Source organism: Lepisosteus oculatus, chromosome 29, assembly GCF_040954835.1.
Source record: "Lepisosteus oculatus isolate fLepOcu1 chromosome 29, fLepOcu1.hap2, whole genome shotgun sequence".
In the NCBI taxonomy this organism is placed as follows: domain Eukaryota; kingdom Metazoa; phylum Chordata; class Actinopteri; order Semionotiformes; family Lepisosteidae; genus Lepisosteus; species Lepisosteus oculatus.
Genome location: NC_090724.1, coordinates 5,883,749 through 5,910,157, shown reverse-complemented (window position 1 = coordinate 5,910,157; position 26,409 = coordinate 5,883,749). Strand labels below are relative to the sequence as shown.

The 26,409-nt window shown below is 44.6% G+C and overlaps 2 protein-coding genes across 3 annotated transcripts; both read left to right on the top strand.

The window, feature by feature from the left end:
• Positions 1–2,179: 2,179 nt before the first annotated feature.
• Positions 2,180–13,338, top strand: LOC107079661 (vascular cell adhesion protein 1-like). The gene is made up of 10 exons (XM_069186128.1): positions 2,180–2,378; positions 3,460–3,735; positions 4,067–4,372; positions 5,257–5,541; positions 7,979–8,254; positions 10,116–10,196; positions 10,367–10,444; positions 10,562–10,642; positions 11,313–11,393; positions 12,657–13,338. The coding sequence occupies exons 1-10, from the start codon at positions 2,309–2,311 to the stop codon at positions 12,800–12,802; spliced, it is 1,680 nt and encodes a 559-aa protein (XP_069042229.1). The 5' UTR covers positions 2,180–2,308; the 3' UTR covers positions 12,803–13,338.
• An 8,111-nt stretch (positions 13,339–21,449) lies between these two features.
• s1pr4 (sphingosine-1-phosphate receptor 4) lies at positions 21,450–26,119 on the top strand. Of its 2 annotated transcripts, none has more exons than XM_015365262.2 (2): positions 21,450–21,557; positions 22,712–26,119. In XM_015365262.2, the coding sequence occupies exon 2, from the start codon at positions 22,843–22,845 to the stop codon at positions 24,013–24,015; it is 1,173 nt and encodes a 390-aa protein (XP_015220748.2). In that variant the 5' UTR covers positions 21,450–21,557; positions 22,712–22,842; the 3' UTR covers positions 24,016–26,119. The 2 variants fall into 2 exon arrangements, with proteins under 2 accessions (XP_015220748.2, XP_015220749.2); XM_015365263.2 differs by lacking the exon at positions 21,450–21,557 and adding an exon at positions 21,610–21,900.
• Positions 26,120–26,409: the final 290 nt, after the last annotated feature.

Here is a 26,409-nt window from a genome sequence, read left to right as displayed (position 1 = left end):
ACCAATATTCTTCTTATTATTAAACTGTATGTTCTAATGTTTTTTCCCATCTTTTATAGTTTATGCTTTTACTACTTGTAAGTAACCCTCTGAAGGTCCACATTAAACGCTATTTGCCTCGTGTTTGCCCAGTCTTTAAAATTGTATCTTAAGTCTTTAAAAAACTCCTACTCTGCCATTAAACTTTTTCTTAATGCTCCTATTTTAGTATCATCGACAAAGATAAATGATAGAATAAACTCTAATCTGGTAGTAGCCGGGCGTTGACCTCCCTGTCCTATTGTTCCTAGCTTGTTCTAATACATCATGCCTGGAAACAAATAATAAATCACATTTTAATCACTTCCCCACATTGTCTAGAAGATGTAAATTATGCATCAGCATAAAAGGCCTCTATTTTTCATACTTTGGCTTTTCTATCTCAGTGTTTCCCATTTTGTACCTGGAGTTTGGAATTTTACCCCTTGCCTGCAAAATCTTGAACTTGGGTCTGCAGTACACATCATCTGTGTATCTAAATCTTTTTTTAATTTATTTGCTGCTTCTAAAGTTTCTTCATCCTCCTAATTTGGTATGATCTGCAAACCTTATTGGTTTACTAACTACACCAGATTTAGATAACTGCTTGGAATAAAGAGCACTGGTCCTAGTACAGATCCCTGTGGCCTTCCACTATTATGTCACCTGGAAAAGGGCTTCGTCACCTCTGGGCGATCCTGAGGGACCATCTGTTGGAAATGTTTGTAGGTGATGCAGTAGCCTCTGCTGTTGTAAAAAGCACTTGTCTTGAAAGGCTTCTGAGTGGTTAAGACAGCAGTGGGGAGGAAAGCAGTACGTCTGAGGCAGTCAAACGGTATGAGCTGAATGCTGGGATTGAAAGAAAATGGTTCCATTTGAATGGTCATCCTATACAATGGCGAAGGGGGATGAAAAGGTTTGGGGGCAGAAGGGAAGGACAAAAGGGATTGTACCTCTGAAATTCCTTATGTGACTGATCCAAGGGGTTATTTTTGGTTTCGGTGCGGACATTTTGAGCGTTATTTTGTCAGTGAAATAAAAACCTTCGTCTGAGGTCTGCGTTTCAGCGCGTCTCATTGCTACCCAAGCAACAAGGTCTGAGGAACTGCAAGAACGTGGGAGAGGTTCCAGTATATCTGGGATGAAGGGAGCTGTGTATCAGGGGCTGAATAAAACAAACAGATGCATTCCCCACCTCGCAAACTGCAGTCATCTGATTCTGGTCTCCTGTTTGTCACCCAAGCCTGTGTGCCTTCTAATGGGTCTTCTCTTGCTATGTCCCTAAGCTCTGGACTTCTATCCCGAGCGATATCAGACAGTCAACTTCCCCAAGTGCTTTCAAATCCAGCCTCAAAACCTTCTTCTTTAGAAAATTTTTTTTAATTGGTATCTGCCTCTGCACCTTGAGTTTTCTAATGCATTTCTAACCTCTTCTGCTTCTTTGTGCTAATTTTACATCCTATCTAACCGTTTTGTTTTGTTTTAACTATTTTCACTTTTCCTGTAAAGCTCTCCCAGAAGTTCCCTGTAAGGGGGCTATATAATGTAAAATTCCTTAGAATTTTTGTTGAAGTTGTTGTTTATTATTTCAGGAAAGGCAGAGTGGTGGAAGATGCTTCAGTGGTGGAAAGTGAAAGCTGAATAAAAGGCAGAAATTTAAGGACATGTGATAGGAGGGGAGAGAGAAAGAAGAGAAAACCATAGGTTTTCACTGGACACCATGAATTGGGAGTTCAGTGTTTTGTGACCCCTGGACACAGATGAAAGCTATGTTGAGAAACATTCAACAGCCTTCTTCCCACAAAGGCTCTGGAACAACCTCCCTAACAACACTGTGGAAACTAAATCTACCTGAGACGCTTCATTAAATGTCCTGACGCTATTTTATTCACATTGAGTAACGTTGAAGAGCCTGCTGTCACTTGTAACCCTTATTCTGTGTTATCTTCCTTGCAGACATCCATAGTAGCAAAGTCTTTATGCCCTCCTGCAGTCTCAGCACTATTTAAAGGTCATGTCCTCTCAAAGGTTTATGCTTGTAGTGGGGGGTCTACAGTAAAGTCCCGCTATGTTTCCAGAAGCTAGATGAGTGTGTCTGGGTCTACAGGAAGGGGTGGAGTTAAGGGGGGGTATGAAGTAAAGCTAAGAGGCAGGGGAAGGCAGGGTGCCAGTATGGTATCCAGTGTCCAGTTCTCATAAGGCAGGTCACCTGCAGGGGTGGATACAGTCAGAGGGTGAAACGAAGCCTTCGGATCACCTCCGGAGTTTTTGCTCCAGTCTCTGCGCGCTAATGGAAACCACGATGAGGCACTGGCAAGCCATCTCCTTCGCGTGCTTGTTCCTGAAGCTGGCTACTCAGGGTAAGGACACGGGTTCCTCACAACTCCACTGTCTGCTGGTTTTTGACCTTTGCTGGCTGAACTACTAATGGGACTGACTGTTTTTTTTCTACAGATATGCAGTTTTCACATGATTGATATTTATAGGTAAAGTTGAAATGTCTTACAATCACAGGGATTTACACAATTGCCTAGATAATTGTGAGATAAACGTGGGGCTAAATAATGAAGATTTCAATTGGCGCAAACATTTGCAGACACTGGGTGTCCACGGCACCTGGATTATGATGCTATGGTCTATACGTGTTAATGCTTTTCTTTAAAATGTGATGATTTGTTCAGTGAAGATGATCTCTAACAGATATGGCAGCTAGTAGCAAATTCTACTTTCAACAACACAGATTTGATTTATGCTGTTCTGTTTGTCTAATCTATTCCCATCAGTAATTTATGTTAATACATTAAGGAGTAGGGTGACTCTGTGGCTGCATGCTCACTGAGATGCGAGGAGACTTGAAGGGATTTTTTTAACATCCTTTAAACTGAAAGATATTAATTATTAAAAATTCAGTGTGACACAACTTCTCTGAGATGCACACTGGCGCTTACTGCCCATTCAAATGCAACAGGTAACACTGATCGCTGTCCGCTGTTTCTAACAAAGATCATCCCGTGTGACTGGCAAACAAAATGTAACTGTTTACAAAAGAGCATCAGCTCAGATTTTATTCAATACCGCACATCTGACAGGTATTACAGCCCCCGGGCGTTAAAGTACCAGTTATCATGCCAGGAAAGGTATAATTCTGGATTTACATCACCCAGGTGGTGGTGGAGGGGAGTCCCTATTACTTGTAAAGCACTTTGAGTCGAGTGTCCAGAAAAGTGCGATATAGGAGCAAGGAATATTATTATATATTAGTTCAGTTTATTTGTCATTTGCACAAGTGTAATGAAACGCTTATAAAAAACGGAAACGCTAACCGCTCCCCCACACCCCCTTTTAGTTATATGTTATATATGATATTAATATATTATACACAACAATATATAATATAACTCGGTAATTCCAAAGTTTTTTTTCATTTTCTTTCCCCACCAGCGGCTCCGGCGCTCCCCGGCGAGGTGGTGATCAAGCCGGAGAACCCCGCCGTGCAGGTGGGCCAGCCGGTCTCCGTCACCTGTACGACCACCTGCCCCGCCGGGAAACCCGCGTGGAGGAAGGGGATCGACGCCAGTCGCTTCCTGGTGAGGAGCACCGCTCAGGAGAGCACGATGGAAATCGGGATCGCCGAGTTAGAAGACGAGGGAGACTACACCTGCCTGTCGCGCTGCGGGGAAGCAACCAAGAGGAAGAAAACACGTGTGCATGTTTTTGGTAAGTAAAGGAGGGGCTTGTTAGTAAGAAGACACTGCGAGGGGAACGACAGGAGAAATCCTGAAATATCAGTCAACAGAGTATTAAAACAGGGCTCCGAGGAGCCAGGCTGGGCAGAAATCTTGGGATCAGTTCCAAATTACTGTACTTCCTCAGTTGCTTATCTATTTTATTCATTGAGAAATGACTCCGATTTTGTCTTAAGAGGCTCAATGAATGCGTCAAAGTAAAAACAAAAACAAAAACAAAATAACGCTACGAATACCTGAGGTTACAGTCTGAGTGAAATTGAGAAGGAATAAAAACCCATCTGGCTTTTCTCTCGGTCCAGCGTTCCCAGAGCCGGTTGTGCGCACCGTCCCGGAGAACCCCATTTCTGGCAGGCTCTTTGATGTCTTCTGCTCCTGGAGGGGCGTCTATCCTCCTGAAAAGGCCAGTCTGCGTCTGTTTCACGGGGGAAAGGCTTTCGGCTCGGAGCCCGAGGAAAGCGAACAGGAGGACTCCAGGCTTTCAAACTATGAGCTGAAAGTAACAAACCAGACTGGGGCCGGTTCCACGGAATACAGATGTGAAGCAGATCTGACCGTAAATGGGCAGGTCTTACTCAAAAACACGACTCTGCCAATCCAGTTTAAAGGTACGCAATATGCATTTTTTCATTCTGCCACTACCTGTGAATGAAACCGATTTAATCTCGCTTTGTAATGTGATTTAAAATCATCTTTAGACAGACTTGGATGAACTGCCAGAAGATTTGTGGAAAATGGCTTAAATGGCTACACAAATAAGTGACACCTGTGATTTCAGAGCTGAACTCTGGGCAAAGGTATTTGTCCTGGTCCTTGACACAGTGGCTGCATTTCATTCCAGCCACATGACTTTAAGAGAAATCATCATTGCAACAAAGAGCTCTCACCTGCCCCAAGGCCCTGTCCACCTCCCACCTGTTTTAAAAAACAGCATTTCAATCCCTCCCAAACCGCCCTGAAATAACGCTTATGTGGCCTCACTCTGAGACACTTCTCACGTTCACTTACAGTACCTCTTCAGAGCAGACAGACCCCAGCAAATGCATCACCACTCCAATGCTGTGTCTAAGACCCCTCAGACTGACACAGCTAGAGCTGGTTATAGCAGACCAGTACAATGTACATATACTGCAGCGTTCCAGACACAGGAAGCCTGGGAGCCTGAACACATTTTCGCAGACTCATTTCCCCCTTTCCTCTCCTCTATAAATAGGGGTCCTCTTTCCCTTTTTCCCACATTCTCTCGCCAAACCCCAAGCTGAGCTTGTTCCCCTCTCTACCTTCATTCCCTTGTTCCTGAGCGCCGGGCTCGCCCCTGTATTCCACAAAGGGCCACGAATGAGCGAGCTGCCGTTCCAGTCTCCCACCTCTCTTGTTACACCGCCGCCCAGGCAGAGGGAAGTCAAGGGGTGGGGGACCAATACAATCCATACATACACTGCGTTTTGCAGAAATCGTACCTCTGGTGACCCATGCTCTCTTCTGTGTTCAGATCTCCCACAGATCACGTCGGTGTCCCCAGATTCCATAGCCGCAGAGTTGGGGCGCTCGGCCTCCTTTTCCTGCCGCGCCCAGCCCGAGCCCTCCCTGCTCATCTCCTGGGAGAAGGAAGGCACCGAAGGGTGGCAGCTCCCACAGCGCTGGAGACAGACCCGGAGCCCAGGACGGCTGCAGGTTGACATCCAACAGCTGCGGGTGGAGGACAGTGGCAACTACAGCTGTGTCCTCCGGAATGAGGCGGGGCAGGTCAGGCGGGGGCTCAGCATAGACGTGCTGTGTGAGTACACCGGGCAGTGAGGGCTGCTTAGCGATGACTGCAGAGGAGACCAGGGTGCAACGCTGTACTCGGCATTACAAGGGAGCCGATTAGGTCTCTACAGCATTCAAGGGAACTGAAGTCTGAATTTCTCAGAGCAGTTATTAAATCTCGGTAACGCAATAATTGAATTGACGGTATGTCAAAATTAGCAGAACATTTTGTTGCAAGCTCCTGGTCTCTCCAGGAGCGAGCGCGAGAGTGCACGAGAATTGGGACGTGAAGCCGCCCTTCCTGCTCACTAGTCCCTGGAATGACTAATGTGATGTGCCGTCCGAGGGAATGAATAAATACAGGTTGCACAGCAGACGTTTGACCACAGAAGTATTTGTTGGCAAAACGGTCTCGAGGTCAGGGGCAATGTTTCTGTGGGATTCAAAGAGACGTCTTCCCAAACCTGCTGGCTTTCGATACCACAGGGCCGCTTCACCTCACTGGATGTTTTGCTGCCTCGTTCTGAATCGCAGAATATGGCGCAGCGCATGCCTGGAAATTGGGTCTATTTTGCGATGTAAATTGGAGGTGTTGCACTTTCCTGTGTACATTTTGCTTTCATTGTGATTTGAAATGCCCTCATCAATGCTGATTCTTTTTTTAACCCCCAAAATATACAAATAACGTTGCAGTTCCCCTTTAAGAAGGAGTGGGAGACGGACCCCTGATTGGGAAGGTGGTCCACAGGGGCGAGAGCCCTTCCCAGGAATAGTGGGCACAGTACAGACCCTCCGGTTAAGAGTTAAACGTTTCCCCTCAATGTAGTAGAAGCATAAATGTCCTAATGTGCTGAGAGAAGTGTCCTGTTTACCAAAGTCATTCTGCGATCAGAGCACAGAGTTCAAGCCACACCAGAGTTCAGGGGGGGGTTGTGGCCAGTTCACTCCTCAATCTACAGTAGGACTAACTACAGCTGCACACACACACTGGCCAAAATATTAGGAACCTCCATTAAATAACATGTTGTTACTTAAACAATTGCCTCTGCGAGAGCAGCTTGAACATAACAGGCTGTGTTTTCTACAGGGTGCTAAAATATCTTCATCCTGTTTACCATCCAGATCTTCTAGCAAATTACAGCCTTCACTGAGGCTGTGCTGAGGTGTAGTGGCCATGACCTGCCTGTTCCCCTGCTGCAGAGCCTTGCTCTGGCCAGGGAGGATGTGATCCTCAAGGGCAAGATGATTCCTTCAGCTGGGAGGTTCCTGATATTTGGACTGTTTATGGGCAAAGGAAGAGCGAGAAAGAGCAGAGGGAAGAAGAATGAACAGTTAAACTGTTGTTCCATATAAAGTTCTCCCCAACAAGCTGGACACACTGGCCAGACACCCCTGTGGACAAGGGTCTGTGTTAGCTGCTGTAGCTTTTATATGTGAAGGGCTGAGGTGCAGGCCAGAGCAAGCCACAGTCACACAGAGCATGTGATTCCAAGGCAGAGACCCTGTCCTCTGAGAGGAGAGGTGAACGAGGTTAGCCCTTATTAGGCTCCACAGTGTTCTGAATTAAATAGTACACTCTGTACAGTGTCCTTATCTCTTCCCTAATACACAAGTGCTATTGTTAGCCATCATTCCTGACAACCTTTCAGGAGGCAGGAGGAAAAAAAAAAAAACTTCCCCTGGCTCTTTTTCCTGTAATAAATCATGTTTTAAAATGATACTTTTTACAAGAAGGTGGTAATCGTTGTATTTTTAAATCACTGTTTGAAAGGCCTGGTGTTACTTTTCAGTGCACCACTGTGTTTTCTCAGATAACACGCAAGACTGGCCAGGGCTGGTACAGTAGTTACAGTACATGGGCCTGCAACCTGGTGTCACTCTTAGATCCCAAAATAGTTCGGGCCAGCTCAAAACCCAAAACCCAAAACCAAAATCCCAGGCAGGCGGGACAGCCACCTCCTTCTGTTGCAGATCCCAACATGAGTGAGAGAGATGATAATTACATTTGAGTACTAACCATTGCACATCCTTAGATGTCCCCAAAAAAGCCTCTGGTGTTCCTCTGCTAGAAGGATCCTAGCACAATCTCTGTTGAAACCTGCCTTGGCAGAGTTATTAATATAGACTGTGATATTAGAATGGGGAGTGACATGGAGGACAGAGAGGAGTCTCTTGTACAGCCTCCCTGTATTAAGCTTTAGAAGGAAACAGTTTATGCCTGTGTAGGTCTCTGCAGCAGCATGAGCAGACAGAATACGAGACGGCCCCCTGTTTGGGAAGCTGGTCACATCCCAGCAGGCCTGGTACTGTTCATATTGGATCGGTGGTCAGGATCAAGAGCCTTTCCCAGGGATGGTTGGCACAGTAATGACTTGAGCCCCAGACCCTTGGAGTCCTAACCTCTAGTTTAAGCTGCTCTCTGAAAAAGGTTTTTAAGGGGAGGGGGTTCTGTGATTTTCTTACAGATGGCCCTAGGAATGCTGAAAGCAGCCCCTCCAGCCTCTCGGTCCGAGTGGGCGAGCCTGTCACACTGAGCTGCAGTTGGGACGCCCACCCCCCGGCGATCATCACCTGGACCAAAGACAGCGCTGTGCCCCCCCCCAGCTGGACAGCCCGCACCCAGCAGGGCAGGTCCACCCTGAGCACTCCCGCGGCCCGGCGCGAGGACAGCGGCACCTACCTGTGCTCCATGGAGAACACTCTGGGAACCCTGAGCCGGCCCATCTCCCTCAGCGTACAGGGTGAGTGACCCCCACTGTGCCAGCCCCTCCCCACTCCCCAAATCTCACTGCCGCCCCACTGCACCCCAAATCTCACTGCCGCCCCACTGCTCCCCAGATCTCACTGCTGCCCCACTGCTCCCCAGATCTCACTGCTGCCCCACTGCACCCCAAATCTCACTGCAGCCTCACTGCTCCCCAGATCTCACTGCCACCCCACTGCTCCCCAAATCTCACTGCTGCCCCACTGCTCCCCAGATCTCACTGCCACCCCACTGCTCCCCAAATCTCACTGCCACCCCACTGCACCCCAAATCTCACTGCCGCCCCGCTGCTCCCCAAATCTCACTGCTGCCCCACTGCTCCCCACTGTTCCAGACTCTTTCAAGACCTCAGTTCCACCAGTTAAAAATGCTTTAAGGTCTTTCCCACAGTTCTTTACCAAAGTCTGCCTTTCTGTTTGAAATGACAGGATTGTTCACAAATCATGGAGAGGTGCGATACAAATTCAGAGGACAAAGTCCAAGAGATCTGACAGGGGCTAAAACAGAATGCAAGATCTGCAGATTTTCTCTTTCTTTCAACCTGATTTAAAGTCTCATCCACTGCCTGCTGGAGTGCTCTTCGCCTTTCATACCTCTGGCTTCCTGTTCAGCAGTTACTCTGCAGTGCTAGATGACAGGCTGCTTTCAGCAGCTTTCTAAAATACTGCTAGCAGAACAGCTGGGGTGAAGGGGATATCTGTGTTCAACTTATGCGCAAAGGGTAGTTTTCATAACCCATAAGATCAATTGGAAATGTTTGATTGCTGTGTCTTTAGGAATGTCGAATGCAATGGAACCACTGTATCATTGTAAAACTAGGGAAGTCAACAACATGTGAGAATTTCACAAAACTCCAGGCCAGGGGCAGTGTCTGAAAGCACACTGGTCTTTACTGTCATTTCCCAAGGGCTGTCTATATTCAACTCAACCGGTAATAAACAGGAAACTATAGAAATGATAAAGATTGCTCTCTTTAGATTTCGACATATCTCCTGTCACTGTGACACAATATTCCTAAGCTGCCAGTGTATCACTGAGCAAAGCTATTATTATTGGAACCATTACTACTCCTAATTATAATAGTAATGATAATACAAATTATAGGAGTTTTACAATTACAATGTTGAGTATGGCTGATGGCTTACAGCACTGCGAACCATGAATAGTTTACAAGCAGTTAATTTCACTTGGCTGGCTATAGTGTAATGAATGTCTTGACACCAGCTGCAAACAACAATCAGTTTGAGAAATATTTCTAAGACAGAAATGACTGTTTCTTCTGAGCCACAGGTACGAAACTGAGAGATCCACATCGAGGTTAAACGCCTCTGTCATCCTTCTGCACCACCGTTCCGCAGGGTGGAGGTGTTGACAATGAAAAGAGGTTGCTTTTTTGTAAGGGTATTATGAGTATCATGTAATATTGTGCAATGATGTTGAAATAATAAAAACCTAATAGGCAAATTGTTTACACTGTATATCAAATAGTGTAGTGAGTTTTTACTGTGCAGAGCCTTTTAGCAGTGTTTGTCATTACAGGCACTTTATTTTATAATCATTAATATTATTAATATTAATATTTTTGTTATTTCTGATAGATTAGGTGTCTGAGTACATACAGTAGATAACATTCAAATACACAGACATTGCTCAAACACATATTCCTCAAGATGTCTGAAATAGATTATCACTGTAGTACTTGGCCTAGTAAGAGATTCTTAAAAGGAAGAGATAATGACAACAGATCCCGAGTTTTGCAACAATTTTCAATCACACTACACGGCTTTAAAAACGTGGAAATAATTATGAATCTCTTTGCTTTTGCTTTTGATGCCTAGATGCCCCAGAGAGGACAAGTGCAGTCCCCCAGACCACTGCCCATGACGATCAGGCTGAGCACAGCACAGTGGTGTCATTGAGTGAGTACCTTCTTTCAAAAACATTAGAGCAGCCATTATCCTGAGCAGTTCAAAACCAAGAGACTACTGGTGTGTCTTTGTATTATAAAAGGGCGTGGAAAATTAAATCCAGACTTTGATACCCACAGAGTAGAAGCATTGACCACTTTTATTTTTTTATCCCCCTACAGATTCGTCCACAACAATCAAGGACAGTGTGACATCCAATGACGTTTACTACCCTGACCTCAGCACTGCCCCAGAGCCATGTGAGTTCCTGTTGTGTGCACTGCAGCGGAATCCACATGGATGACAATTTCGGATTTAACAGTGAGGTTAAACTCCAAGCGAAACCCTGATTTGGTCTGTCCGTTCTTGTTTTTCAGCTGAGCCAAAGGGTACAACTACTTCCTTTCCTTGGAACAACATAGACATCGCCCTGAGCCAAAGCACGCAGAAAGTGATCTGTGAGTGCTGCTGTTAAATAACAACCGCTATCTCACCCCTCACCAGCAATGGGGCTATTAATACTATGAAAACACACCCTGATCTTGAAGCATGAAGATCTCGCCATCACATGTCGCGCTTTTAAAGGTGGCTTTCAAAGCGCTTTACAGAATGACAACAACAAAAATAAACAAAATACACAAGATATGCATGATGGCGATACACACTGAGAGGAGACAGTAGATGGTGGTACCAAATACAGTAGGAGCAGGGGGGTAAAGAATAGAACCAGTTAAGTGAATGCTCTTCTAAAGAAGGTTTTGAGTCTGGATTTAATTATCGTTTTACTGTGGGCTTCTACAGTATAATAATACAGCATCCATACATACACAGTAGTGTTTATACTAACCCTACCCTTCACCCGACCTCATCACTACTGCACGCCTGTGGAGGACTTATTGACATTCTGTAGAATTTTGGTGGATAACAAGACAATGAAGGGGAATATCCTTAAAATCTTTATTTAGTGCATAAACCTAATCACTCACGTTATGCTGAGAAGGATCTGGGAGACAATCCAGCAGGCCATAACATTACTGTAGTTTGAGTCATATTTCATGTGTTCCATTCCCACACTCTTACCCAGAGTGAAATGGCCACTTTGATTTTAAGGCTTGGTTTTTATTCCAGCTGAAGTTGAAGCGACGTACTCGGCCTTTGTGAAACCTGACGTTCAGAAAGACCCTAGAAGCAGCACTGTACCAACTCTCGGTGAGTCCCCGTGGACATTCTGCAGGAAGGTCTCCTGAAGCTGTAGGCAGATACACCATCATTGTTTTGTTAGTGTATGGTGATAACAAAATCGTTTTGAGATTACAATTTTGAAATACTGGGTATGTTCTCTTGGTTGTGTTTTTGGAAGAGAGCAAGCTGGGGTATGTGAAAAGATAATTCCTAATGCAAGAAATTGTAAACGGTTAATAAAGTGATCTTAAAAGGCTCACTGAGAGTAAAAGGACCAAACTTAACTATGCAGATTAGGTGAGTTTGTGACTCATCATGAACAGTGATGTTTTTTCCCTTTTAATTTTACATGCAATGAATAAACATTTAGTTTAAAAAAGCATTTTAGTCCATTATATAAACATGCATCCCTCTCTATTTAAATGCATTCCTATAGGAAATCAGTTTTTAGTTTTTATAGTCCCAGAATTATCCTTTTTAAAACACACGTTAGAGAAATGATTTCACCTACCTCTCTCTAAAGCTAGTGGCATGATTTGTGAGCATTGCAGTGAATCAGCAGTGACAACAAATAATAATAAATAAAGAATTATTGCTTACACTTATATAGCGCTTTTCTCGGCACTCCACCCAAAGCGCTTTACAGGTAATGGGGATCCCCTCCACCGCCACCAATATGTAACCCCCACCACAGTGCCAATAAATTCCACAGCAGCCACAGTGCGCCAGTCCGCTCCCCACACCCCAGCTCTCAGTGGGGAGGAGAGCAGAGTGATGAAGCCAGTTCAGAGAGGGGGATTATTAGGAGGCCATGATGGGTAAGGGCCAGGGGGAAATTTGGCCAGGACACTGGGGGTAACACCCCTACTCTTTTTGAGAAACGCCCTGGGATTTTTAATGACCACTGAGAGTCAGGACCTCGGTTTTATGTCTCATCGGAAGAACGGCGCCTTTTTTACAATATTGTGTCCCCGTCACTATACTGAGGCATCAGGACCCACACAGACCGCAGGGTGAGGGCCCCCTGCTGGCCCCACTAACACCTCTTCCAGCAGCAACCTTAGTTTTTCCCAGGAGGTCTCCCATCCAGATACTGACCAGGGTCACACCTGCTGAGCTTCAGTGGGCTGCCAGCTGTGAGCTGCAGGGTGATATGGCTGCTGGCTTAAGCAATTCCTAAATCTAAAGTTCAGCTAAAGTTCTAGGGAATTTATTGAGGCTACCTTCACTTTACCCACACAAACAACCTGCACCTTTGCAGATTGATCACTGGCTTTCCTTGTTTTCCAGTTACCCAAGAAGATTCCAATGTCACTGTGTCTGTGAGCTCCGCTGTGGTCTCAGTGGCCGGGCTGTCATCACTGGCTTTCCTGGTACATTGGATCCGAACACGAGTCCGGAGAAACTTGCAGAGGGGAACTGAGCTCTCCCAGTGACCCGGAGAAAGATGAGCAGTTTTGTTTTTTAATTGCTGAACACTTCCTTGATATAACACCCTCTCAGCGGTCCATGGATTTCACAGTGTTGTAGAAGAACTAGCAGAGTCCAGCCTGCACCTTTTAACTACAGAACTACTTGGCCTTAAACACCATGTTCCAGAGAAACAAGGACTGATAGGGTCTTAACTGCAGGGTCTTCAATGCCTTTTTTACAAACTCCCAACGAAAGAACCTACAGTACAATTCTTTGATCTTCCTGCTGGAGGAAAAATTTGAAAGACTTAAAGGTGCTAAAGAAGGCGCTTCTCAGGATGAAAGGATCCCTCTCATATTTGTAATGTTTTTCTAAACAAATTGTTTTCTAGTGGATTTACTTAATTACTGCTTGAATCACACTGGGTGAATATGTCATGTAGCATTGTTGGCTCCACATTCTGTTATCATAAGGTTGGATGATCCCATAATATACTTTTTTATTGTATGGTTGTTTTGTATATATAGATTTTTATGAATAAAATATTTTGTTGTGCAGATTAGTTGGGCTGTTCCCATCATAGGAGTGCGAATCCCACCTTCGTTTTAGGAACCTGGATTTAGAAACTGTTTTCAGTAATCTGTCATAATCCCCAGGCTGGATAATTTAATTATTTGGTGATTAAATGTATTTGTCACATATAAATCAAGCCCTTGCTTTTTGCTCCAGATGGTGATGTTATGCTGTCGAGTGAAGATGTTCCCTGTCCCGACACATGGCTTCACAGAGGGGCGTCAAACTCAGTTGTCAGTTTAGCTATTAATGTAATTATATTCTCACTTGCACATATACAGAATGATTCTTAAGATCTTGTACAGTTTAGAAAGGAATCTTTCTCTTCATTAAAACTACAGTTATCTATAAAAAAAGGAATTACAATGACGCAGTCGATTGATTGGTTAATTGTATAATTAACTGAGAACAGTAAGACAAAATCTAGAAGAGACTAGGCATTGCATGTCAGAGTCATAGCTATATCCATGATATTAGAAAACAAGGCTCATATACAGTAATCCCGCATTTCACACCCCTTTGAACCAGTTGCAGTGTGTCCACAGCCTAGTTGGTCGTCACAATCTTTGCCTTCGCACTGTCTACGTTAACAAAACAGGAAATTCTAGGCTTGACGAAATCCCTCTCGTCGTATTTCGACAGATCTGCAGCATCAGTGTGAGAGAGCTTTCCTGAACATTTAAAGCCCTCAGACACATGGCTCCCCAGCAACAGCAGTGGCAGCAAACCTAAACCCTTACCTACAGGTCCTGCTGCAGCAATATCTTTACCGGTTTAAAATGATCTGATTCGCTCCTGGTGTCCAGGTTCAGGAAAATACATTTTCATTGTAATAAGAAGCTACATTTTTTTTTACCAAAAACCACTAAAGTGTTGATGCCTTTGCTGTTTCTTAATATTTAACCCTTGTGACAAAATGTTCATCAGTGTCACCTTTGTCAAATCTCAGAAACTAATATCTCCGCTCTTCGTCTTGTCTTGTAAATTTGGCTAAGCTTGAGAAGTTTAAAGAAAACTCCAAATACCAGGACGCATTTGACACGACGGGCTTGAGCACAGCCCAGACACACTGTCCGGGAGGGTGGGGCGATGGTGGCTACCAGTGTGAAGCAATACACACATGGATGTGCTTTCAAATCCCAGGTGAGCAAGACTCTTCACTCAAATTCCTAGAGTGAAATATCTAGCAGTATGAACAGGCACAAATGTCAGTCACTCTTCACAGTCTTGCTCAAGGGGACAACAGCATCCATATGAAAGCCCGTCCACTGTGCTTATACTGTATATCTATCGTGTCTGTGTGGGAGATATGGATTACAATATCTCATGCTAACTGCGATTTGAAAACATTAGGAGGTTGAAAATAGACCAAATTTTCTGTTCCTAGGACACTACCTCTGAGCCCTTAGGCCTGTTGCTTTCCATTTCTGCTTTAGTGACTGACTCTCTACTGGCAGGCAGCTGCAGAGAGCCCACTGCACACCTCCTGACAAGAACCAGGGATCTCAAACCTGTCTTAATCAGAACACAAGAACAACAGCACATGAGAGGAGGCGACTGGGCCCAACTGGCCCGGTTGGTAATGAGCGATTCATTCCTCCACGAATCTCACCCATCCGCTTCTTGAGAGAAACCAGGGTAGCGGTTTCAACAGCAAGGCTGGGTAGTCACAATATTTGACATTTGTTTCGCTCAAAACGGGCTTTTAAAAGAAAAAAGGTGTGTTTGCATTGAGCAGTTTTATCATTGACAGGGTTTGCGCTTGATATATTTTTTAAAATGAACGGTGGGGCACCCTCACACACACTTACCATGTGTGAGCAGTGTCGCTTTTTTTCCTCCACTTCCTGTTATGATAAATTTTGAAGGTTGTGAAACATAATTTGTGTACAGATCATGTGTGCGTGTAGGGGAGAGCTGAAACTCCAGAAAATTATTTTAAAAAAATTGCTGACTGGCATTTTTTCACAATATGCGTGTTGTTTTTTTCAGTTGGCGAACTCTACTGCCATCATGTCGCCCATTAGCTAGCGTGATGCCATTGCGTTTTCTATCCACACACACGTTCTTCTATTCTAAAATCGACACAACGCAGCGGGTCTCGCCTTGTAGACGTAAAACCGAGACGCGGTCAAATGCATTGATGAAATAATCGCGATCAAAAAAAATCGCGATCTTCAACGTTAAATTCGCTTCCGAGAGTCATTGGTTTACCGCTTTCCCGATTTAAAACTGCGTTTTCATTCAGCCTACGTTTTCTTGGGAACGACACAGTGTATTCTTCTTTGGGTAGATTTGCTTACAAAAAAAATGCATGTAGCCCGTTAAAAGTAGTTGCGGTGCTAACAGAATCAGCTGTGTTATGAGCTGCGTCAGTCCTCATCAGGCTGACGATGCCCGTGACTAAGGATTTGTTCTGCCTGTGTACCTTGAACTCATTCCCAGTGAATCAAACTGGCAGTTCAGGGAGTAGTGCTGACCTGGTATTTAAATTTTAAAACCAGAAAAAAAAACATTGAGAGTTGCAAACCCCCCCCCCCCCAAAAAAAAAAAACAACTCACAATCACCTTGAGGTTTAACGGGCTGGTTCCGTGCTATCATATCAAAACGGGTGTGGTACCTTTGCTGTCGTGTTTATTTGACACCTCAGGATGTGGTGAGAAAGAATCGAGTCTTATTCTCGCCATGTGACGCACTGTTTTTTCCTCCTCAATTCAGTAGAAATGGGAACTCTGCAAGGTGAAAGTGCTCAAAAAATATTTTACTCCCCTCCACTCACAAAAAAAGTGTTGCTTAATTTTAAAACCCACTGGAGCAAAGCTTTCCTTAGCATTTCATGCCCTGTTGGAAGTCCTGGGCTGCAGTGTGCACTGGAGCACATGCCAGTACATGCAGGTGATGGGGACACAGTACTGTAGCTATGATAATAATATTGATAATAATTGCTTACACTTATATAGTGCATTTCTGGACACTCCACTCAAAGCGCTTTACAGGTAATGGGGATTCTCCTCCACCACCACCCGTAGTGCGCCAGAACTCTCTCCACATCAGCTGTCAGTGGGGAGGAGAGCAAAGTGATTAAGCCACTTTAGAGATGGGGGTTATTAGGAGGCCATGATTGGTAAAGGCCAGGGGGGAAATTTGGCCAGGACACCAAGGTAACACCCCTACTCTTTTCGAGAAACGCCCTGACTCTCTTATGACCACAGATACTCAAGACCTCGGTTTTACATCTTATCTGAAATATGGCACCTTTGTACAGTAGAGTGTCCCCGTCACTATACTGGGGCATTAGGACCCACACAGACCGTAGGGTTACACCTTACACCTCTTCCAGCAGCAGCCTTAGTTTTTCCCAGGAGGTCTGCCATCCAGGTACTGAGCAGCCTCACAGCTGCTGAACTCCAGTGGGGCTGCCAGCTGGGAGCTGCAGGTGTGGCATGAACCCACAGCTTCTAAAACTGAGCTGTGGTAAAACGTGTTGTGGTAAAACCTGCTGTTGTTGCAGTTCTGGGAAGCCCGTTTGGTAAGAATACACCGTAAACGTGATCTCGCAAACCACACAGCCAAGGAAGGGAAGGGCTGCAGAAGAAGGAGAAAAAGGAAACGAATTGATCAAGAAAAAAATAAGATGTGCATGTTCCTCTTGGCTGGAATCTAGAAATAAAATGCAATTATATTGCTTGGTTTGTAGGTTTAAAGCATTATTTCATTGCAAATTGAAACGATGATGCAATGAACACATTTGCATAGGTCATATTCAGTCCTTATTGTTACAATTGAATTGTCTTGCTCTAGAATTATTGCGTAACAAACCACAGTTCAGACCTTTAACTTTATGTTTTGATGTGAACATAGATCAAAATATCTTACACTGTTACACACTTTTTCGTTTGTATGCATTGAGGTATGGTTGAGTATTCAATGCTTAATGGCCAAGTTACATGCTTTTATTGCTCATTGTCATACAATGCTTGTGTGCAATAAAATGCTTCTGCTTCTGGAGCTCAATATAGGCACACGATACCCCATTTCTACATCCTGTGCCTATAACAGAGCTTAACAGGAGACAGACCCCTTTTGCAAAATCTAATCGGAGGTCCACTGGAGCGTTTCTCATAGGGGAGGCACCGTGGGGCAGAATGAAGAGACAATGAAAGTCACATGTTTGTGTTGGTGTGCAGATCTTTCAGATCCCCAGTGCTTAACGTGCTGTTTCTGTACACACAGTGTAGACAGGAAACAATAACACGTTCCTGCAGGGTTCAAATTCAGACCTGCGTAAAAATGGGTCCATTTCTAGTTTGAAGGGGAAAAAAAATGAAGCGAAATTCTTACCAAAAGAGCTAAAAACAAATGAAAAGGCGGAGTTGCCCATCCTCCAAATGCTGCAACTATCTGCAGTAGAAAAACATCTATAAAATGGTGGAGACAATTATTTTCCAATGAAAAGACTATCTGAAACCCACTGGCCCTTTTCCTTAGTCGTTAGTCAATGCATGGAGATTCAGGCCTCTGTAGATTGTGTACAATACCTTTTAAACCCAAACAGGCCTACAGGCCACCTTCAGTTGAGCCTGCACCCAAAGTCAATCAGGTGTCTGCTAAGACTGAATTATTAACTCTTACAGTTCTGAAGCTTGTACACTGTTTTTACAACAGGTCTGCTCAACTGGCTGCCTTTCCCCCTCTGCATCCGCTGTAGCACTTAATTACAACCAGCTCTGCGATTGCTGTGCTGATCCTGCTAATAATCAAAGAATTAAGGGGATGGTTGCAGAAAAACAGTGCAATGGAGAGGATTGGAGGAGCCAAACCTTAATCTAAACGAACCTGTTCCAACACCAGTCGTATTGTACAGAGCCTAGCATTGGCAGTCCTGGGCTGCCTTGTGAATCCTGGCCTCAGGCATTTTTGTTAATCTGATCCTCGTTAGAATTTTAGAATGCCTTCAGCTAAAAGAAAAAAGACACGATCATCAATAGGGCATCAAGCTTTAAAGTTGATTTTGCTCCTTAACAACGGCCACCTTCCTGAAGATATATCCTGAAGATATATGTTTGTTTTTGTGTAATGTGTAATATACTGTAGCAATACATTCTGGTGTTTCACTGGGCCTGCAGCCCACCCATCCCACATCGAAACTCCTTTGCTAGTGTCTTGAGAAAAAGAATTTGGTGCAAGTCCCCTCCTCCCAGTTTGACAGTTGGAAATCTAGTGTGTGCTTAGGGTTGACACATTAAATGGTCTGCAGTACTGGCTCAATCTAAGGCAGAGCTGTAGAGGAGCAAGCTATTTTGGTCTGAGTTGCAGCTGGGTGTGTTGATGTGTGAAACCTCTTGTCTTTGTATCAGTAAGGTAGGAAGGGAGGGGCAGTTGTTTCTTAATCTGATGAAGAGGATTTCATTAGTTCCTGTTTTGTCTCAAGCAAAAAATCATTTCTGAGAAGACACTTCTTTGTCAGATTACCACTCTTTTGGTGCCCATCAGAGTGAATACAAAGGCCCTGCTTACTTTGGTGGTCCCTGCTGAAATTACACAACACTGTGCAGCACAGGGATTGGAAAAAATGCGCAGAGCAACAGGGTTTTGACATAGTGCCACCGTCACATGAGTAGAACAGGAGTAATCTGCAGGTTACATCATGAGAACACAATGCTTTATCTTGGCTATTGCATTTTTAAAATGTAGAAATCTACAGCATTTGACTGGAAAAAAATTGCTACAGATGTACACTAGAATAGCATTTACAGTAAAACAAAGTATTCAAAGAGAACATGGGTGGAGAGAGAAACATCATACATGACATGTACTGTACATTACGAGACAGCAACAATACTACTGAATTCTAGAGTGCATGCACAAAGCCTGTCTTTTAATCTGCCCAAATATTCAAGTGTCAGATCAGTGCTTAAATAAGGATACCCACAGAGAAACCCAATGGTTCCTGTTATTTTTAGGAAAAATTGCAAGTCCATCTCTTTTAAGAAAGCTGTGCACATTGAGTACATTGAGTTATAGTGGCCTTCAGCATTATTGTCACGCATGATGAACATGAAGACAAAAGCCATATAAAATGATCATCACAGATAATGAGTTGTATGTTATGCCCCCCATAAATGGGAAGACTACAAGCTTTTATTCTAATGCAACTATTTCACAACAACAGTTTTTTAAATTAGTAAGTATATTTTTTCCCGAAAGCATCTGTCAAAATGATCAGATCTTCTGTTTTTCAGTCTCCAGTCTTCAGTCTTCAGTCTCCTCTGACACAGACAACAGCTCAAGTCCTTTTCCCTAAATGTGCCCCATAGTAATAAGGTTGAAGAACACCATTGGGGGGGATCATTCCTCTATGCAGAACTCTTTCAGACTCTTGATGTCCTTTTAGACTGCCCTCTTATTCAGACTGCAGGTTAAGCAGGTTTAATCAGGTTTAAGGCAATTAAGGCCATCCAGAGGCTGAGATGACCGTTGCAAAACGTTGATTTTGTTTTCCGTCAACCGTTTCTTTGTTGATTTTGAGGTGTGTTTGCAGTCTGTCATTGGAAGGTGGACGGTCCCTCTGCAACCAAGTTGCAGCTCTCTGGCAGAGTCGACTAGGGTTCTGGCTGCAATATCCTGACACAGCTAGTAGAGTTCATGATGCCATTGATCTTAAGAAGGGCCCCAGGGCCAGGGACAGCAGAACACCCCCCGCAACATCAACATGTTTCACAGTGGGCACGAGGCTCTTTTCCTGGTGTGCTTCCCTCTGCTGACACTGATCATACTGGTGGTGTGAGTGGCCATCTCATCTGCCCATAGCACCCAGTTCCAATCAAAGTGACCCTTCCAAACAGCTGGTTGGCATGGTTGTACCAACTACTTGTTGACTTGGAGACCTGGTGACCCCAAAATCCAGTCAGCAGTGACCCTTGAATGCTTTTTTGCCTCCCTCACCGTCTTCCTCACTGTGCATGAGAACAAAATGCACTTGCATCCTTTTTCTGGTGAGTCAACTGCTGTTTTAGTGGTTTGGAACTTCTTGATTATTGCCCTAATAGTGGTAAGTGGGATATTTCACTTGTTATGTTTTTTTTCTATCCATTAGCTCATTTGTGGAGATCAAAAACCTTCACCTCCACTGATTTAGATAAATTATTTTAAGATGCCTTTGAACAGCAGAAGGTGATCAGAGTGAAGACGACAGCAGCACATATCTCAAGATTTAAACCAACAGCCTCACAGTAATGAAGTCAGAGCCCTGATCACTGCTGCTCACATGCAAACACTGAAGAATGTGTAGCTGTTGGACCGTCAGCTCTGCAGAACCTCAGAATCCAGCCAAGCACAGTCGGGTCAGGCATCACTGTTTTCAGGGGTTAAACTTAGCGTCAGTGTTTGAAACTGGGTCTCCATATATGTTACAGCCAGTGTGCCTTGAACAAAGAATGCTTTTTTGGTGCAGGTTTCCATAGTGCAGCAGTTATCAAATGTGCCTTTTAATACTGTAAAGAACTTCAGAAAAATGCTCTGGCCATCCTAATAACCTGGCTTTAGTAAGTGGCTTGAGACCTGATCCTGGGTTTATTATTTATTTGGCATGCATTTCAGCACTCCAAGGGGTCAGGGGCCTTAAGCTGGCGTTCAACAAAATTGCTCAACGTAACTGATCGAACCAATCACAGCTGAATGGTGGAGTGTTGGAATAGTCACTCCTGGCTCAAGTGAATCATGAAAAGTTGTTCTGTTTTCTTATTTCCTCAAAAAGGGGGAAATCTGTCAAATATATGCTCCATATTAAGTATTACACAATGCCCATTAACCCTAATGAGGGCTATAATTAGGAAACACTAGCTTGCAATAAATTAATAATGCATCATGGATTCACAGCTACAGTATACTGTATCTAATGGTGTAGCTTAAGGCAAGATTTACTTTTTCAAAAAATAACAGAAAAGTAGAAATGTATGACCAAGTTTTCTACTAGAGGGTTTTTGTGCACCAAAACAGTGCTTTCTTTCCACCTCTGTGTCTCTTAGCTCTGTGGCATTGGTCTGTAATGGGTGGGTCTAACCTGAGATGTTGAGGAAAGAACTGTGCAACTTCCCTTGAGCATATAACCAGAGAAACATCTGCAGAGTGTGCAGAAAGAGGGGATGGAAGACAGAAGGACAGACTGCCACTGACAAGCGTCTTGCGACACCGGGCAGGAGAAAGTGAGTGATTTCTCAGCGTCTACTGAACTTACTCCAAGTTACACGAGTAACATGAATAACATGATTTTAATGGGGAAGAGAGAACATATTTTTTTTGGGCGACCATACCAAAAAAAACCAAGAAGTGGTCACTTATTTTAATGATGTAGGTTTCAGTCGTGGGGTATACTTAACTGCTTTTGTCAGTGCAAATTTGGACTTTTCTGTTTCCAGTCTCAGTGCAGGATACTAAAGAGTAAACTCAATTTTATCCAAACAAACAGTCTGATTACATTTGCACAATGAATGCAATTAATGTACTCAGACTTGGGGGATAACTGAAGCCCAACACTGGAAAATGAAGGTAAAGAAATGGTTTATGTAATAATGCTCTTTTGTGACAGATTGTGCACTAATTTTGCAATGTTTTTTTTTGTTAATGTTGTTTATTGGAGCAATTGCTTAATGTCGCAAAAAGCATTTACCAATAAAAGTGCTAATAAGAAAAATCATTTTCATGCATTGCTAATTATTACAGATGCATGGAATTTTCCAAAGCTGTACGTAAGAGGCAGTGGAATTAGTGTCATTAATAACACACTCTGTTCTTTATCAAGGAAAAAAGCCTTAAGAGATAGCCACAATACCAAACAGTTCATTGCCGTGGGCTGGAGTTTAAACCACCAGTTTAAATAGAGCAGTACCTCTACAGCTTGGTCACGTTCAGGCAACCACTGCCTGCCATTCACACGCACCTGATGACTAGAGGGACGTCATGCGTTTATCAAGGCTCAGTGGAGTCTTTATCATAAAATCACCACCCGAGGCACAGGGACCCTCCAGGCAAGACGCAGTGTAGCGATGCAATAAAGAGATTCTCCCTCCAGCTGCACTGTGCAAAACAGGATCAAAGAGGAGAGCTGAGAGTTACGGTCATAACGAAAGCGTTACACACCCCAGCAAACCAAGGGGTGTGGAGCATTGTCTTCTTCTCACCGCCACATCATTTGCAGAGTTCAAATAAAACGCACAGGGTATGAGATTGCCGGGTCTGACAGATACATTAATGACGACTCAAGTGAAGAAAAATCATGCATTGCATCACAGTTGATTAAACATTGTTTTCGAGATGCATGCACAGCTGTGTTAACCATGATTTGTCTGTTGCCGGGCAGATAAAGTGCACTGCATTGGACCCCTGCTGCACCTCCTAAGTTGGCCTGTCCTGCAGGGCAACTACAGAGAAGACGAGAAGAGCAGGGTGTGTTAGCCTGAGCCGGAAACCAGCCAGGAGTTGCACACCTGAATGGCCATGGCGGTCTTCCGCTCCCTGAGCTCTGCCAGCTCCTGCCAGGAGACGTACTCCTGGACTAACGGCAACGTCATCCTGCAGCACTACAACTACACGGGCCGGCTGGCGCGGAGGCGGAGCGAGGACGGGGGCATCAGCGGGGTGAAGATCGGCTTCACGTTCATCAGCACCTGCATCGTCCTGGAGAACCTGGTGGTGCTCCTGGCCATCCTGTTCCACATCCGCTTCCGCAGCTGGGTGTACATCTGCATCGTGAACATCACCCTGAGCGACCTGCTGGCGGGCATCGCCTACGTGGTCAACCTGTGCCTCTCCGGGAACATGACCTTCCAGCTGACCCCCAGCCTGTGGCTCTTCCGGGAAGGCGTGCTGTTCGTGGCCCTGGCAGCCTCCATCTTCAGCCTGCTGCTGACTGCCGTGGAGCGCTACGCCACCATGATGAAGCCCCTGACTTACAAGACCAAACGGAAGACCTACCGCGTCTACGCCTTCGTGCTGCTCTGCTGGGTGGCCGCCTTCGTCATCGGCTTCCTGCCCCTCCTGGGCTGGAACTGCCTGTGCCAGTTGGACAACTGCTCCACCCTCCTCCCCCTCTCCTCCAAGAGCTACATCCTGTTCTCCGTGGTCATGTTCAGCCTCATCCTCATCGGCATCTGCTTCCTCTACATCTCCATCTACTGGCGCGTGAAGACCAGCACTGAGAAGACCTCCACGCGCAGCCGGCTGAAATCCATCCGGCTCCTCAAGACCGTCATCCTGATCATGGGGGCCTTCATCGTCTGCTGGAGCCCCCTCTTCATCCTCCTGCTCATGGATTTCTTCTGCGAGTCCCACCAGTGCAACGCCCTCTACAGCATGGACTGGCCCATCGCCATGGCCGTCCTCAACTCGGCCATCAACCCCATCATCTACTCCTTCGGCAGCACGGAGGTGCGCAGGGCCGTCGTGAGCCTCCTGTGCTGCTGCTGCTTCAGGACCGGCCTGCTGGACCCCAACTCCATCCTCTCCAAAGACACGGGGAACTCTTCCGAGAGCTCCCATCGGCACAACAGCTTCCGCAACAGTTTCCGGAACAGAATAGGGAGCACGAGCCCCACGCCCAGCAGCAAGCCCAAGAAGATCCGGCTCAGCTCCACGACCTCTTGTCTGTCTGTGTCGAGTGCCTAGACAGCCAAGACAGAGGTGTCATGGAAATAGTGTGGTGTTGTTTCATCCCACCAAGATACGTGAGACTCTTGGTACTTGTGTGAAGTGTGTGGATATCAGTTAAAGATATTACATTTGATTAAACATGAACTGACACTGTATATAATGCAAATCCCAAGCCAATAGAGATGTTCTCTGCTTAACATTGCCCTAGGAATGTTTTTAAGGTACGACCCATCCCTTGATTTATGCTAGAAAAAGCAGAGGAATGTCTTTTAATCCTTTTTAGGATTCATAAGGTTGAGTGAAACAATGCAATGATACTTAATAAAAAAACTGACCTGTAGCTCCACCAGTTGAGGAGGTAACTCATAGCTCAGGCTGGGACATGTGATCATGGTGTCACGGGTTCGAGTCTCAGCTGTGTCACAGGCTGGCTGTGACCGGGATTCCCCAAGCAGGGCGTGGGATGTTGCTGGAGGAAGGGATGGGATTGGTTGTCGAGGGTTAGCCGGCTGTGTCTTGAAGGCTGTCCATGGAATTAGCTCCCACAGCTAGGATTGGCTGCTTGCCCCCAGCTCTTGGGGGGACTGCAGTAGCGCCAGCCAGAGATGTACCGCTAGTTCAATCTCTGCTCACCCACCTGCACAGCTCCTGCGACGACACACTGGGAGGTGTCGGAGCACTCTCAGCTCTGCAGGTGGTCACAGCCAAGGCGCATGCCAGCGTGTCTGTCCTCGGCAGTACAGAAACTGCAGGCGCAATGCCAAGCCAGGGGATCACAGCGGGTGACTCCAACTTGAGCACAAAAGAAACGATAATGGACAGTACCAAATATTCTTGAATCAGGTCTGCGCTAATAAGAGATGGCTTAGACTGCAGCTTCGCCACCAAAGCAATCCCTCTACCACCGAAGTACATTTCAGGTGCCCTTTAAGGTGATGAACACAGATTGGAATGGTCTGTCTTCCCATCCAGGGTGTACCCTGCCTGGCGCCTGTTGCATGCTGGGATAGGCTCCAGCTCCCCCCGACCCTGAACCGCATTAAGCAGCTAGAAAATGTAAGAGTGGATGCAATACTAACCAAACTCGCAGCCTTCCTGGAACTCCAAGAGCAGAACACTCTGGAATGGCAGAAAGTCCTTGTGCAACCAGACAACTGAAACATCCTGCTAAATGCCAGGAAGTCAGTGCAAACAGAACCGGGTTTTATGTAAACTTTCCTGCAAAAAAAAAAAAGCACTTTCTTTTGAAATCTCAAGGTTCTTTTTTTTCTATAAAAAACTTTACCAAAATAAAATGTCACAGGCTTGACACAGAGAAAGCCTCTGACAACACACTGTACAGCTGTGTTACAAACAGGAAAACACGCAACGTGCAAATAGGATTTCAGAAGAGAAAACACTGGAGATCAGGACTCGTTTCTTGGAAGATATACAGTGTGGTGTACTTGGTTAACAGAATTGCACTGAAAAACAAAGGAAGTCATATTAGAAGAGAAATTCCTGATCAGTCTTACGCTTTGATGACATATTCTTATTTCAGAAACAGGCAATAATCACCATTTCCTAAGACTGGTGCACAATTATGCTTGCACTCCTAACAACTATGAAATAATGTCTCGGGTTTCTTTGTAAATCTTGAGTAACTCCAGCTCAGAACTGTCAAAGATTTGAAATAAGAGTACATGGGACACACATTAATCAGAAATTAATCAGAAATGCATACTTCTCGACCTGTGGACTAAAACTTTTGTGGACTTTTACAACATGTACAATGATATTTATGACATTTTTAAAATGTATCATGTCCCCAAAAAAAACATTGAATTATAAAAACTGCTATAAAAAAGTACTATAAAAGTGCTTACAATCTTTGACATCCGTGTGCAATTCAATGTGCTGTATGCAAATGTATTCTGTTTTTAGCATCTGTAATATTTCATACCCCTATGTTAGCATTATAAGAAAGTATTGTAGCAACTGAATGTATCATTTTATTAATGTTTTTTTTTCAGATGTTTCAAGAATTAAATTCTATAATTCTCAGAGCTTGTTGCAAAGTAGTTGTACTAAACTGAGTTACACTTTAAAAATAATAAACAATAAAATAAACTATTTTGTGGCCATTGTGTCTTTGTATATTTAAAGTCGTTAAGGTACATTGATATCAATTTTAATATTCTACTTTTAACAATCCAGTTACAGCCCTACACCTGCTGAAAGGCGTTTAGACGTCGAAAATATAAACAAACAACTACAATATAAAATAAATAACGTTTGCTCAAATAACCATACATTATAGGGGCATTATATTATACATTATACAGTACATACCGCGAGGTTTGGAGTTAACAACCACTAGGTGGGGCCGTTCTGTAAAGAAAGAAATCACCACGCTGTGTCCAGTGAAAT

Excerpts from the sequence above, each read along its gene's own strand:
- LOC107079661 (XM_069186128.1), top strand. The coding sequence starts at position 2,309 with ATGGAAACCACGATGAGGCACTGGCAAGCCATCTCCTTCGCGTGCTTG. Across the intron at positions 2,379-3,459 it reads CCTGAAGCTGGCTACTCAGG|CGGCTCCGGCGCTCCCCGGC; the intron begins GTAAGGACACGG and ends TTTCCCCACCAG. Across the intron at positions 10,643-11,312 it reads AAGCACGCAGAAAGTGATCT|CTGAAGTTGAAGCGACGTAC; the intron begins GTGAGTGCTGCT and ends TTTTTATTCCAG.
- s1pr4 (XM_015365262.2), top strand. The coding sequence starts at position 22,843 with ATGGCCATGGCGGTCTTCCGCTCCCTGAGCTCTGCCAGCTCCTGCCAG.